The following is a 13,892-nucleotide window of genomic DNA, read 5'->3' as shown; positions in this document are numbered from 1 at the left end:
AGCGATAGAGCCCGTCGATGCGGGCTCTACAGTGTGGTAGATGACTGCGACTGGAGTTATGTGTCTCGAGCCGTGGGCGAGGGCGCTAACGAAAGTCAAGGTCATCTACCACACTGTAGAGCCCGCATCGAGAGGGCTCTGTCGCTATTAGAAAATTATTTATTTATTTTCTCTTTACAAAAACAAAAAAATAAACCTATATTTACCTTGAACTTCTGATATTTCACCGGGTAACCTGAAGAAAATAGTCCCTAAAATAAGTAGAATAGACAAATGACATACACGTAGAGAAAAAAAAGTTTAGGATTGTTTAGGATTGTTGAATAGTCTGTGTAGTATAGATTCGGACTCGAAACGTGTTGTTGGAGGCGGGGCGTCATTCAAGTAGACAGGGAGTGGATTGGCTGGTGCTGAAAGAACTGAAACAGGGCTGGCACTTTGACTGGCTGGTTTTGGGGGAGGGTGTTGTTTGGAGCCAGCTGATGACAGAATTGTGGACCAATCGTGTCTTTCCTGTTGATTTGCTCTCCAGCAGCTGCGAATTCATCCATCCTTTTGGTGTCCTGTCACAGACATATGATTTCACTTGTCTCAAGACCAGAGTCAGAAAGTATGTTTAAGTAGCTTTTTATATTTTCATATTAGTTGTAGAGTAGAATGTCTTTATGTGCAGATTGATTTAAAATTGAATTCACAGTTAAGCACTTCAACATTCCAGCGGGCATCCATTCAAAATAGAAGCCCTCTAGACCTGGAAGCTGATTGGCTGTTCGCACTCAATCGTTTTCTAATTACATTTGGAGAACCTTACATCTCTCTGTGTACATACTGGTACATAGTGCATGCGATGATACATTGTGTATACACAGGTGCAGTTATGAATGTATGTTAAAAAATACTTGTTAGGTGTGATTGTGACAGGGCGGAAGTCCTGCACCTGTAAATTGTGTGTTTTGTTGTGTATTGTTTAAATAAGATTCATTATTTTGAATTTAAGTTTGGCATGGATAGGGTTTATTCCATCCCTATCAGATCCATGAGGGGAACGTGGCTAGGTCTTGATTGAATAATTGATCATCAATCAAGACCCAGCCACGTGGTATAAAGGAAGCCAAACTCCTTTGTTTGAAGAGGAGAGTTCAGTGAATGTTGATAGCCTGCCTAAACAGGACGAGTTTGGACAAAAGGAGAACCTTTAGTGAATGCCACAGTTCAGACTAAAGGTACTGTGGCAGGATGGTCGCAGTGCGCAGGTGTGTGGTGATGTCACGGACCAGGAAATGAAAAACACAGACAGGACGGGTGAAATGATGAAAGCGCTTGCTTGTGCCGGTTTATTGTAAAAATAAAAAAAGGTTGTACAAAAACACAGGACACGGCACTTTACGCCAAAATAAAAAAGACAAACAAAACAGACTAACATTAAACAGACAGACAAACGAGTGGACGAACATACAAACAAGTACTGCGCTGGTGCTTCCAGCGCGCAATAGCAATTGTTATTTTTTATTTTTAAATTAAATTAAATTGCTCATTGTACCATATTTATTTGTTCCAGTGTTGTTTTTTTTTGTTGTTCTTCGTTTTGTAAATAAACATGTGCAACAGCGCTTTTACTGCAGCTTCTTGACTTGAGTCTCATTTCTGATGGTGTCAGTGCTATATATAGAGAGACTATAATTAAATTGATGTGTTCTGTGTTGCTGCATAAATGGAACAATTTTATTCAATTTATTTAAAAATTGCAGTCAGCTACACAGATCACCTTTTGCACATTTCTTGGAAACCAGAACAGCAAAGTACCTTGCTTAAACAGCTGGAGGTTATTACTACCATGTGATCATTCTTGATCTCGTCAGTTGCACATGTTCAGTGGTACAGACACCTACTGATTTTACAGGGGTGATACCCACAGGGGAAAAGTCAGGGCATGGTTAAGCAAATCTTTTGAAATATTTAAGATGCAGCGGAATTCACCCTGGTACTGTATCTAGCAGTGATCCAGCACTCCCTAACACCATTCCTGAACAGAGATCTGTTTGTGTTGCTGGGACAACAGGGATATCAGTGCTCGACAAAACACTGAGCTCACTAGAAGCAGAGAAGTTTATTATTGTTCACAAAAATGTAATGTATTTTGATTGAATGCTGCCTCTTCAATGTACCATATAGTACACGAGATTGAGAGGAATCATTCCACCTTATATATAAAATGTACTCATTGCACTGTATTACTGGTATGTGCTTTAAATAAAATAAGTGTGTGCACTTTCTCACCATACAAGTTCTTATCCCCACCTAAGGATAATCACCAGAGGAATATTTGCAGAGCTGTTAAGTAAATAAATCTATTTTGCAACATAACTTTGACTGTAGCAAAATAATCTATAGGATTTGCGAATTTGGATGTTTGTTTGTTTAATTAATTTACTTCCAACTGCATATACTTCACATCCTGTAGTAAAAACATTTATTGCTTATATAAAATCCTTCAAATTAGTCAAATATTTCACATGATATGTCAGAAGGTAAACTAGCTGAAACGTTTGTCTGCTTAAGTTTTAAGTTCTTGAAAGTTTTAACCTTCTCTCAAGCCCTGCATAATCCTTTAGACTGTGGTAGAGGAGTTCAGAGTTTGGGGGTCAAGCTGCAGACTCTAGGGTGCACATTTCGTCTGCTCGTACATGATATAGACACAATGCTGTGGATGACAGAAGCATTTGACCTAAGCCTGTAGGAGCAAGAGCTGAGGTTGCTTTAAAAGTCAATAGCAGCAAAGTCTACTTGAATGGATACCCCATCGGATAACACTCTACCCACGAGCAAAAGTCTAGAGAAGAACAGTATCCGAATTCTTCACTGTCTGTAGCATAAGTAATGTAGCCACCAGCAGGGTATTCTCATGGATACTAACCTCGCTGTTGGCTGTAAAGGTGGACACATTTTATAACTGGGGGAATGTAAGTATCAACACCAAGATTACCTTTTTTTTTATAAAGCAGCAGTTGTTTTGGATCATATTCAACAACAGATATGTGAAAAACATATCAAGAAAATGGTGTTTCAACAGTAAAAAAAAAAAACCAAAAAAAACACAAAACACATTTGTTAAACAGGATTTACAATCATATGTTAGTCTCTCAAATGTGCATGGTCTGGATTATCAATAGGGCGTGGAGCCACCATTGGTAGCCAGGGTTTTATAGCAAAGTGTCTTCAAGGCATTTGTTCTAAAGGGACACGTGACAATTCCTCAAGGATTTACCATCATCACAAGCTCCTTCAGGGTCCATGGATTGCAAATCTGTAAATACAGTATAATCGTAAATCTCGAAAAACTACTCACTTCTAAATCTTTTGTAGTCATGTTTGTATTACTTTAGTATAAATACATGTTAATTTGGATTCATATGTTGTTTTTTTCTGACTTTATGTGAACGAAAAGACACACATTTGCCCGATTTTCCATTGGAAATAGTGATATTTTGAAATATCACTGTCCTGGTCACAAAAGCAGAGTTTGTGGGGAATAACAGCCATTTTCTATACTTTTGAGGCATAAGCAATTAGGAAATAACACTTACTACCCAGGAACCAAAAAAAAAAAAAATGTATTTGTTACACGGTGTAATTTAGCATTTTTGAGAGTTTTTTTTAATATGGATCAAGTTCATAAAAGCTAAATTCTCCCACCTCCTTAATGTACGTCAATGAATGGACCTATTCCAGTGCTTGCAGCTGCATTAAACCATTTAGCTGTCATGTACTAGCTGTGCTTCAGTACAAGCACACTGAGTGCTTTTAGAGGACTTTCAGAACCTCCTCCTTCGTTTAGTTTGCTGTTTAAATACTACTGCTAGAAATAGGGCGATCGTACCGTATTGCAAGTACCACCATTGAAATCACATCCATTAGGAAATGCCAGGTGAAGGCAGTAAAACCTGTATCTTGTTTTACTGTTTCCAAATATAACTCATTCCTGTAAGTAATGTGTTCTGACAACCTGCAAAGTGACTGAAAAGGCAACGGCTGCTAAAGATTTTGATATCTGGATGGTGCCAATGAATGCAGTCCACACAATAACATCTTCCACTGAATACAGGGAACAAGCAAGATTGGCTGGATTCAGAGGTTGAAACCGCTTACTAAAAATGGGTGCTTGAGTATTCAAGCAAACACAGCTTTGAAATAAAATCATAACCATGTTTGTATTTGTAGCATAACATGATTTCTAAATGACTATCAAAACAATACCACATAAAGTAAACTAACGCATACATGATGTCTGAAATAAAATGCAGAAGTCAAAAAAGGATCCGCACACTGGGATCAGGAAAGCGGTGACAAGGAAACCACTACATAATCAAAATATACGAAAAAAACATTATTTTATTAGACCAAAGAACAGGCAAATAAAGTGCTCAGTGCAAGTGCAAACGTTTCGGTTGTTTGACCATCTTCAGTGCTGTGCTAAACAGGTTAGTAACACATGGGTATTTCAAGCATAAAATCATGCATTTTATTGTACAGGAGGGTGTTTCTCTTTTTTCTTCATATGTATGGCTGTATGGTCATCCAGGTTTGGACCAGCATAGACTAAGTTTTAATGCCATGTAGCTGCAATTTTGCCAGCTAACAGGACCTCTTCTGGTTGTGAGCCCCCTGACTATATAGATCAGTTTCCCTGTAAAAACAATGAATAATTATTAGGCTAACGTGAGGCTAATGTTAATATCAATGTTAGGGTTAGTTGCAAAAGAAAGAATACTTTATTACTGGAAATGATTACCCAGTTAATGTAAAGCGCTTGCTAAACACCTTAGTGGGAATCCCCTTACTACCTAAATGGTCAAGCTCTGTATTGCAATATAGCCCACAGCCTGTCATCTGGAAGCATTTGAATAAATCCCAGCAGTGTCCAAAAAAAAAAAAAAATATACAAACAGAGTTCATTGGGTTGTTTAAAATCATTTTTCATTTTAATAATTCTCTCGTTACTGGTATCTTGAAAAGAATATGTATCAAGATAAGGGTACCCCAAGTTCTTGCTATGACAATGACAAGAACAATATATTTAGAAGCCTGTATATTCAGTTTCTGTCAGTATTTTTAATTGTATCAATATCGATTTTTAGATATGTTTTTTAAAATGTCAAAATATTTAGCTATGGGAGCAGTAAATATATGCTATATTTGTTTGTTCAGTTTGTTTAGGGGGCTTGATAGAATACAGACCAATGCACTGTGTGACCCTAAACCAAAAGGGCAGTGGAAATTGTACCTTGATGTTTACTATTGTGTCTGATATAAAAAAAAATATAGGATACCCATTATTATTAAAATCTGATAAATGTAGTGAATGTCAAACTATATTTCATGCATTGAAAAGAGTTCATGAGTTAAAGCTTTGAATAGGGCCCAGAAAATCAAAACCAATGACATCCGTAATGAAAAGATTAAGTTGCAGGCTATTATAAATCAGCTTTGCATTTTTTCTCATTTCTGAAACTGTTATTCTCTTAGAGTAGAGTCCAAGTACCTTTTGTCACCCTGTATAATCTTATATTCTTTCATTGTCGTTTTTCATGCTACATTACATTATTGTGTGAACATTTAGGTGATTTTACAGCAGAACATTGTCTAATGTCTGAATTTGTATGTAGTAAATAAGCAACTAAAGAAATAAAAGGGTGTAAATTCAAGGGTCCTGCAGGTATGAACTTTTGAGATGTATATTTAATAATGAGTCTCTTATGCTACAGTTGTGTCTTCAATATCTTCTCCAGATCAGGAGTGCAGTTTTCTCTTTTGTTTTGTTTTTTGTAGAATGCGGGGGTTGGGGGACGAGGATGTGGGGGGAACGGGGCTGTTTGGTCCAGTCTATTAAAGAAATACACTATAGAAAGGATTTTTAAAAAGCTTTTTTTCCTCTCCTAGGTTCTGCTGGCTAATTAAAGAGGCGGTTGCTAAGAGATGACAAGCAGCCTCGCAGAGAGCCTGTGATGTGCTTTTGCTTTAACCTTCAACACTCAGGTTTTCTGAACTGAATTCAAATCCTCAAAAAAGAAAAATCCAGTAAAGTAGCATGGCAGCTTTAACAAACACCTGTGCAACCAAAACAGCACGGAACTCACATCTGAAAGAGGAACCATTCTCTGCCCTCTGCACTGGGGATATGGGCTGCAATGGGACGGAACATCTGGAAACGGGACAGTTAGCCATGTTAGAAAAAACACATGAGTTCTTCCAGATATGTGATGTGGAAGATAAAGGTTTTATCACACGCAGGGACATGCAGGTAGGACTTAACAAAGTTATATATACTGGTATGCATATCCCCCAAATGTTTCTTTGGGAAATTCACTGATGACTGCTGATTGCTGATTGCAGGTATTTTAAGGTTATTGGAAGATTGCATGACTTTCACAACTTTTTTTTGCTTTAAACGGGTAAAACAGATGTGTATGAATGAACTGTTTAAATGTAACGTATCTCATAACTCGTTAAGAGTTATGAGATCGCGATTAATCCTTACATGTGATTAAACTTGAATCGCTTACCAAGAACGACCTTGTCCAACTTCAGTAATCCTTCAGTCCGTCTTCAAAGTGCACATGGTACATTTTTGGGGTGCATTTGACCCCTTTGCGCCTTCCGAGGGTTACAATTTTTTTTTTTTTTCACATACCACAATCACAGCTTCTGCTTAACGGCAGAATATATTGTTAGGAGTTGTTGGAGAGCTGAGGGAGATGTAGAAATGGTGTTTCACCTCTAAAATTATTTCTCTCTCAATATATGTTTAGACAGTTGTCATTTTCATGAAACTATGCATTTAAGTGTGTATAATACAAATGTTTCCAGCACTGTGTTTGATTACTGTATCATTTACACTAGCCTGCTTATTAGCTCCTTCAGTGCATTATTGAAAACATATGATTTTATTATGTGATCATTTAAATAAAACATCTTTCATATACTAGGCTACCACTATTGTACACTTGTAGAATCAATGCCTGAGAGAGACGACAGGCAGTTCAGCATAAATGTACCCCCCTTTACAGGACTTTGAAACCTTGATAACTGTGCTATTAGGATTGGCATTCTTTTATTTTCTTTCTTTCTCTTTGTGCACTTTTTTTCTACGAAAAGATTGAAGCTGCTTTTTTGCCCAATAGCGACTTCATATTGAAGCAAAGAGTCATGGTAACAATTATTATATTTTGTACATGTTAAGTTTGCAAGTATGTGTTTTAAAGGCATTTACTGTTGACAGCATTTTTTTTTTTGAATGAAATAAACACAATATTTAAAAAAAAAAAAAAATACACTTAACACTTCGAAATAATGCTTATTCAGTACAGAACTGTTTAGATAATTATATAAACCAGTTGTTTGTTGTTATTTTGCTTTAAATGATAAGATAACTGTGTTTATGTATGTGGGGTGTATATGTACCCCTTTCTGCCTTCCTGCTGCTCTGGAACCCCAATTCACTGTATATGTAAAACCTTTATCCCTCCATACACTGAACAGTTAATTGAGTATATTATTGACAAAACCTTCCAGATTAGAACATCTGGCAGCTAATCTATTCAGTTAAAAACAGAAAAGTGCTCATTTGTACATAGTCATATTTGGCGGTGCACAGATACAGAGAAAACACTTTACTACAGCCGAGACTCTCTCTCTCTCTCTCTCACACACACACACACACTTGGATTATTAGTCTTCCAGGGTGCTCTGAAGTACACTAAATGTACCTTTGATAGCCAACTCATTTTCATATTGAAGAGGTTTCTCTGTAGTGTTACCTTTGATCCTTTGTTCATGACAACGGATTTGTAATTCTGAATTCTCCCATGGTTTTTTTTCTGCACGATTTTGACTACTGCATATAGTTTTTACTTTTAATTTGCTAAAACGGCAGAGGTTTTGATTCTAAAAAAAAAATAAAAAATTAGTGCATTTCTATAACTTTCATCTGTGTCTGCTTTGTAAATGACACTTGAGTCCAGGATGCTAAACCACTGCCAGTCTGAATCTATTAAAAAGTGCAGCTCCACTGACACTTCCACAGTGGCACCGCTGCTTTCTTTTGCCTTCAGTTTTCTAAAGATTCAGCTTCACGATGCTCTAACGTGCAATTTTAAGAAACCTCAATTGCTTAGAGTTCAGCATTCTCACTTGCCAGTTGTCTTGCTTGTAGAAACTCCAGATATAGTAAATGTCTCTATAGCCTGTGAGCTGTGGGTGTCTCTCCACACTGGGAGAGGCAGTTTGGAAGGGCAGTGTAAAGAGTGAAGCACTGTAGACAGATATAACCATAACTCCATAAGAACAACAGTAACATCAACAAAGGGTGGCTCTTCAGGCCAAACGCATCAGTGCTTTACAGATGAGTACGATTCAGCTTTCAGAGCATGTATGTCATGCATTTCAAATGTGTTCAAGGTTCATCAGCAGTGATAGGCAGCGGTACCCATAGAGATGGTGCGTAATGGATGAAAGAGTGGCTTCCCGGAGAAACTCATTTAGATGCTTGTACAAGAAGTAGGCTGTTCACATTAGCATTCCACTAAAAACCATCACGTGACATTAATACAGTATGTTCATACTATTTAGTCAGGAGAAGGTTTAAATATTTTACCAAAAATAAGGAGGCATTGCCGAATTAGCCAATAAAAGTTTAAGGTTCATGGATTTAGGTGGGTGTTGTTTCACTGTTTACAGAACTCTGATGCAGTATTTAACTTGTTAGTAATACGATACACAAATAAGCACTTTTCTTGGAGTTTTTATCCTCGGATTCATGCCTATGTCCCATTTTATAGTTTTAAATATATGTAATGTTTATAAAATTTGAATGAAATGTGCCTACAAAAACAGAACTTGCATATGACTGCATACGAGCGAAACGAAATGCATGATGGGGGTTCGTAAGCGGACGAAGTAACAAACAGCCTCACTTTATTCTGTTTAGCCATGTTTCTGATGACTTGAGTAAATGTAGTAACTCGGACCGCGACTCTCCATATTAAATACATTTGTTATTAAGTGTTCACAACATTGCCCAATAGTGTGATCTTCAGTTTCCAAGGCATCGTCAGTATAGCCAGTGACAATTGTTGACAGACCTGCATGGGCTACAATCGTTAAAACAAAGGCTTGATTTAATTATTAAAGTGCAAAAACATGATCATTTTTGTCACAAGGATCAAAGCTCAGGGTTTTCAAAACCTGGGTGTCACATAAAAAAGATACTTGACAAATAGCAGAGTGTGCCGAGTAATCTGTTAGGTGACGTGATTGTGGTTTCTGTCAAAGGGTGCTATTGTTTCTCAGAACCGTATTCGTCTCATTTTGGTAGCACTCTGATCCAAGAGAGGCAAAACCACAACAGTCAGCTGTGTGTCCATGAGAGGAGCTTCTGAAAGCATACTGTTCTTTTCATGTGATGCTTCTATTATTTGACTTTCTCTACTCTTAATATTGGATCAAGTGTAATTTTAAAATGAAAAAAACATGAAACGTTGTTCTTTCATAAAAATGTTTTGATTGGACAGCCTGACATCACCCAATACAATACTAATTGCAATCGCTTCTTAGATCTGAGAAACAGCTTTTTAAACAAGTGAAGAAAGGATTTTGCCCAAAACATCCTGAAAATAAAATATTTTTTAATCTTTTAAACTTTTTGTGTACATTTTTTTTTAAAACCTTTTCTTTCATATGCCTTCAATTTTGTACACTGCAGTGTATGTGTGTGTGTGTGTGTGTGTGTATATATATATATATATATATATATATATATATATATATATATATATATATATATATATATATTGGACGGGAACTAGACTTAATATAGCTAGGATACATTGTGACCTTAGTGTTAACAATAAGTCACATGTCAGTTTGTCTTCTGCATGCCTGTCTCAAAGAGAGACAAGCAGGCTTCAAGAGGAGCAACATACTACCTAAGAAGAATGTAAACAAACTCTACTGTAAACACGGTCTACTATCTGATTAAACACTGTGCAAAGAAGGATCCGTCTCTATTGGTTGAGTTTTCAACAGGATCACAATACATACTGCAGAGTAACGTCAGCATACTAGGCATGAGCAGATAGAGGCAAGACAAGCGGACTCTCATTTCGCATAGTTATTCATTCTCGTAGTCGTGTCGGTTGTTTGAGGATGAGGACGTCCCTTGAAAGGTTGAGCACAATGTCTTTCCTGTGATCAAAATTGTAAGTTTTGATTTGATGTGACAGTTTACTTACTTACTTTTTTTTTTTTTTTTCTAAAGCACTGCTCTGTTTAGAATTGGAAAGAATGCCATCAATTCCACTTACATGTTGCAGATCTATAAATCTTTAGAACATTATTGTTACTATGCCAATAGTATTCCGAGTCCTATTCATATATTCATGACATATGTTGCTCAGACAGGTAGAAGAAATCTGTTAACAAGGTGCATTTGGAAAATGGAAAAGATTAAAGGATTGCATTTCATCATTTTTTTGCTTTGACCTCTGTTGCATGTACTTTCTCTGGATTGTAAGTAATTGGTTCCTGCTTCAGTCCTGTCCTAGAAAACTTGCAGCATATATAGTTTGTAAATCATATTCGTTTAAACAGCGGGGTATTTAAATACCTGCATCTAAACATCAGTTAAATTACTAAAAAATAAACCTTTCTGAGGGGTTTTTCATATTTTTAAAGACATAAAAAACCAAAGGGACAGACATGCATTATTTACATAGGCCTCTTTATTGTTAAAAAGTGACTATTTAGATCTTCCTTTTGTTTAGATCAATTCAGTACTCCAAAATGTGATGAGGTAACATTTTTTAAAGGTGTACCCAGCACTCCAGATGAGCCTCTGCTGGCTATTTTATGTATTGAAAAAATATGAATTACATATGCTATTTTAAATGTAATGCATTATGAATATGCATAGCAATTTTGCTGCACAGCTTGAGTTTGCATGTTATTAAGCTTCTGGAGGCATTACTTGCATTAAAAGTTTTCCTATAGAACAGTCAAAATTACCTGGAAATAACAGGTTATATTAAGCGTGAATAAACATGAATTAAAGTTTCTTATACATTTCTTAGATTGTATTTTAAAGTTCATTACATTGGTACAAATAATAGATAAAACACTCTACCAATCAAGGTATTATAATTTATAACAACCTCCTCCACTAGAATTTCTAACTCCTCTGCACGCAATTTTGTTTGCATTGTCTCTGCCTGTCCCCCGCGGACGGCTGTCTGTCGATCACTCATTTATTGGTCAGTGTAAGCCACCTCCAGCTTTCACAATAAGCCACTGACCAAAAGATACGCTGGGGCTTATTATATCAAACCAAGTCTTGGACATTATTGTGCACATTAAATTATCACTCGCAATACATGTAGTGTGCACGCTATGGTAGCGTAGCTGCAGTTGCTTTAAAGCCCTGTATCCAAGGTTAAGCGATCTAATAGAACTAGTGTTCATACCTCACCACTTTTTGTATTGTCGTCTTGAAATAATGTAACGTTTTATTGCTACGAGAGTGTATTTTTCATTACAGCTCTCTACTGTATGTGTGTCTTTTTAAATGTTATGTCTGAGTGCATTGCTGCATTAAAGAGCTGTAAATAATAAAATGAAACTTCTCTTATAAATGAACACTTAGCTTTCTAATTTAATCAAATGCCATAGCGGATGCCACTCAAATAGGTGTTAACACTGATGTGAAGAATAATAGATCATTTTTATATTGGAGAGGTTAATTGCTATACTAAATACGCAAAACCTGAGCTAAAAAAAAAAGTTCTATAGTTTATCAATCCGGGTCCATTTTATTGTTTGATTGTAGTTCCTTGATGTGTAACAGAAACATTAACAAAAAGCTACAGTATAATATAAATGTGAAATTCATTCATTCATTCTACATTTTTTTTGTATTTAATTGTTGTTATTTGCCCAAAATTGCAATTTATAGCAGCTCAAAAAAACCTGCATACACGTATATGGTGCCTGTTCCCAGCAACACTGTTGTGTCAACCAGTATTTGTCTTTTAATTGATGTAGAAGGCAGTGTATAGTCACACAGATTTTATTTCAAAAAATGACCTTAAAACCAGTTTAATCTGAAATGCAGCCACTACACTTATGGTCCGTAAGCATAATAAGTGAGAATATTAGAACATCTCTGATACTTTGGAAACCAAGCTTTGGTCCTCAATTACAAAACTATCAAGACTTTTTTTTTAGCAATATTTTGTAAAGGAATGGTTTTTAAAGCCAGTTTTGATTATTGAATCAAGTTGCAGTTCATCAGATGTTTAATAGGGTTTGAACTCTAATCTATTTTTTAAAGCACTGTTTAATCTAAGTGAATGTTTACAAACACTATTCATAAAACTGTCCTTAAAAAAGGAACATTCCATAAAGCAATCCTTACAATTTTGTGAATTTTTCACTTTGCTGCATCCTGTTTTGAAGATTACATATTGTCTAAAAGATCTAAAAAATGAAAACAATCACAACAAAAAACAAGTTGTCTGACGAGCACTCGCTAATGATGCGCATAACGTTATAATATGACTGTGACAAAGTGTGTATATTATATCACCCCTGTGTATGTTATCTGTTTTATGTTGGTGTGGTGTGTTAAATGTTGGTGTATAGTGATTGGTACACAGGATATAAACGGGTCTATGTAACACGAGTGTTTAAAATGTATATTTGTATTTAGGCACGAGGATTGCACAGCACTTCACGTGCAAGTAAAAAGTAATAATATGTGAGCACGGGGAATTGCACTTTATTAATTCATGTGCAGTTATACCGAGACTCCAATTGAATGACTAATTAACAATCGAGTCTTGGTACAGCTGCATAAAAACAGCATGTTTTCACCCACTCGGGGTTGGGTGTTCGGTGAGTGGAGAACGGGATAGGAGAAGGAGGTAAAAGTAATCATAAGAATAATAATAGCAGTTAAAGTATCTGCTCACCGTGTTTGTCTGTGTTTGTGTTTGTTTGTACAACCATTTTATTTTCTGTTCTGTTTATTAAATGCTGAATTAAATCATTGGCTCAGCTCCACCAAACCACACCTCTCCGTTGTTTAATTTCCTGCTTCTGGTCTGACGCCACCCACTCCGGCCGTCTTTGTGTCAATGACGCACATAATGTAAACTGCAGAGAATACATACAATCAAAAGCAAGAGTCCAGATCTTAAACTCAGTCCTGCAGGAAGCCTGAAAGCCAGTGCAGTTTGCTATGTAGTGTCTGTAAGAACACGGGCTGCATATTTCTGGATAAGATTTATCTTTGCCTAATGAACTGCTGAACTTGATACTGTTTAACTTGTGAAACTTTTTTTTCTTCTTGATTTGTTTTTTCAGAGGCTTCATGGTGAATTACCTCTCAGCGCAGACGAGCTGGAGAATGTCTTTGACATGCTGGATGCTGATGGAAATGGGTACCTTACCTTGGAGGAGTTCACCACAGGATTCAGTGGGTTGCACAGCAATCATTGTATAGTGCCCCCCCTTAACTAGCAATATTTACCAGCACTAGCTTGATACTAGCTCCTCTATATATTGAACAGTAGCATTTCACACAATGTCAGTATATCCCTGATGGCCCTTTCATGTAAAGTTTCAAGTACTACATATACAACTATGTAAACCCAGACTCGTTCATGAGTGAAAGGCATTTCTTTCCTCTTAGAAGAGAAGCCAACTGGATAACGGGAGGGGGGGTGTCTTTCAGCCACCTCGCACACCTTATTGGGGTAGCAGGTGGCGAAACTCCTCTCCCCGTCCATCCAACCACAGGTACTTGGAGGAACATTGTTCCAGGCCATGTCTTGCACCACCAG

The 13,892-nt window shown here is 36.7% G+C and overlaps 1 protein-coding gene across 2 annotated transcripts in view; it reads left to right on the top strand.

Annotated features, from left to right (window-relative positions):
- Window positions 1-13,892, top strand: part of LOC121320011 (EF-hand calcium-binding domain-containing protein 4B-like) — a 51,378-nt gene that overhangs the window by 12,153 nt on the left and 25,333 nt on the right. For both annotated transcript variants that reach the window (XM_041258111.1, XM_041258110.1), the window contains exons 2-3: window positions 5,938-6,298; window positions 13,414-13,525. In XM_041258111.1, the coding sequence (XP_041114045.1) occupies window positions 6,086-6,298; window positions 13,414-13,525 (325 nt within the window). In that variant the 5' untranslated portion in view covers window positions 5,938-6,085. The remainder of the gene's footprint in view (window positions 1-5,937; window positions 6,299-13,413; window positions 13,526-13,892) is intronic.

This window comes from Polyodon spathula, chromosome 8 (genome assembly GCF_017654505.1).
Source record: "Polyodon spathula isolate WHYD16114869_AA chromosome 8, ASM1765450v1, whole genome shotgun sequence".
Classification (NCBI taxonomy): domain Eukaryota; kingdom Metazoa; phylum Chordata; class Actinopteri; order Acipenseriformes; family Polyodontidae; genus Polyodon; species Polyodon spathula.
Note: the sequence above shows the minus strand (reverse complement) of the source record. Positions and strands in the feature narration are given on the sequence as shown.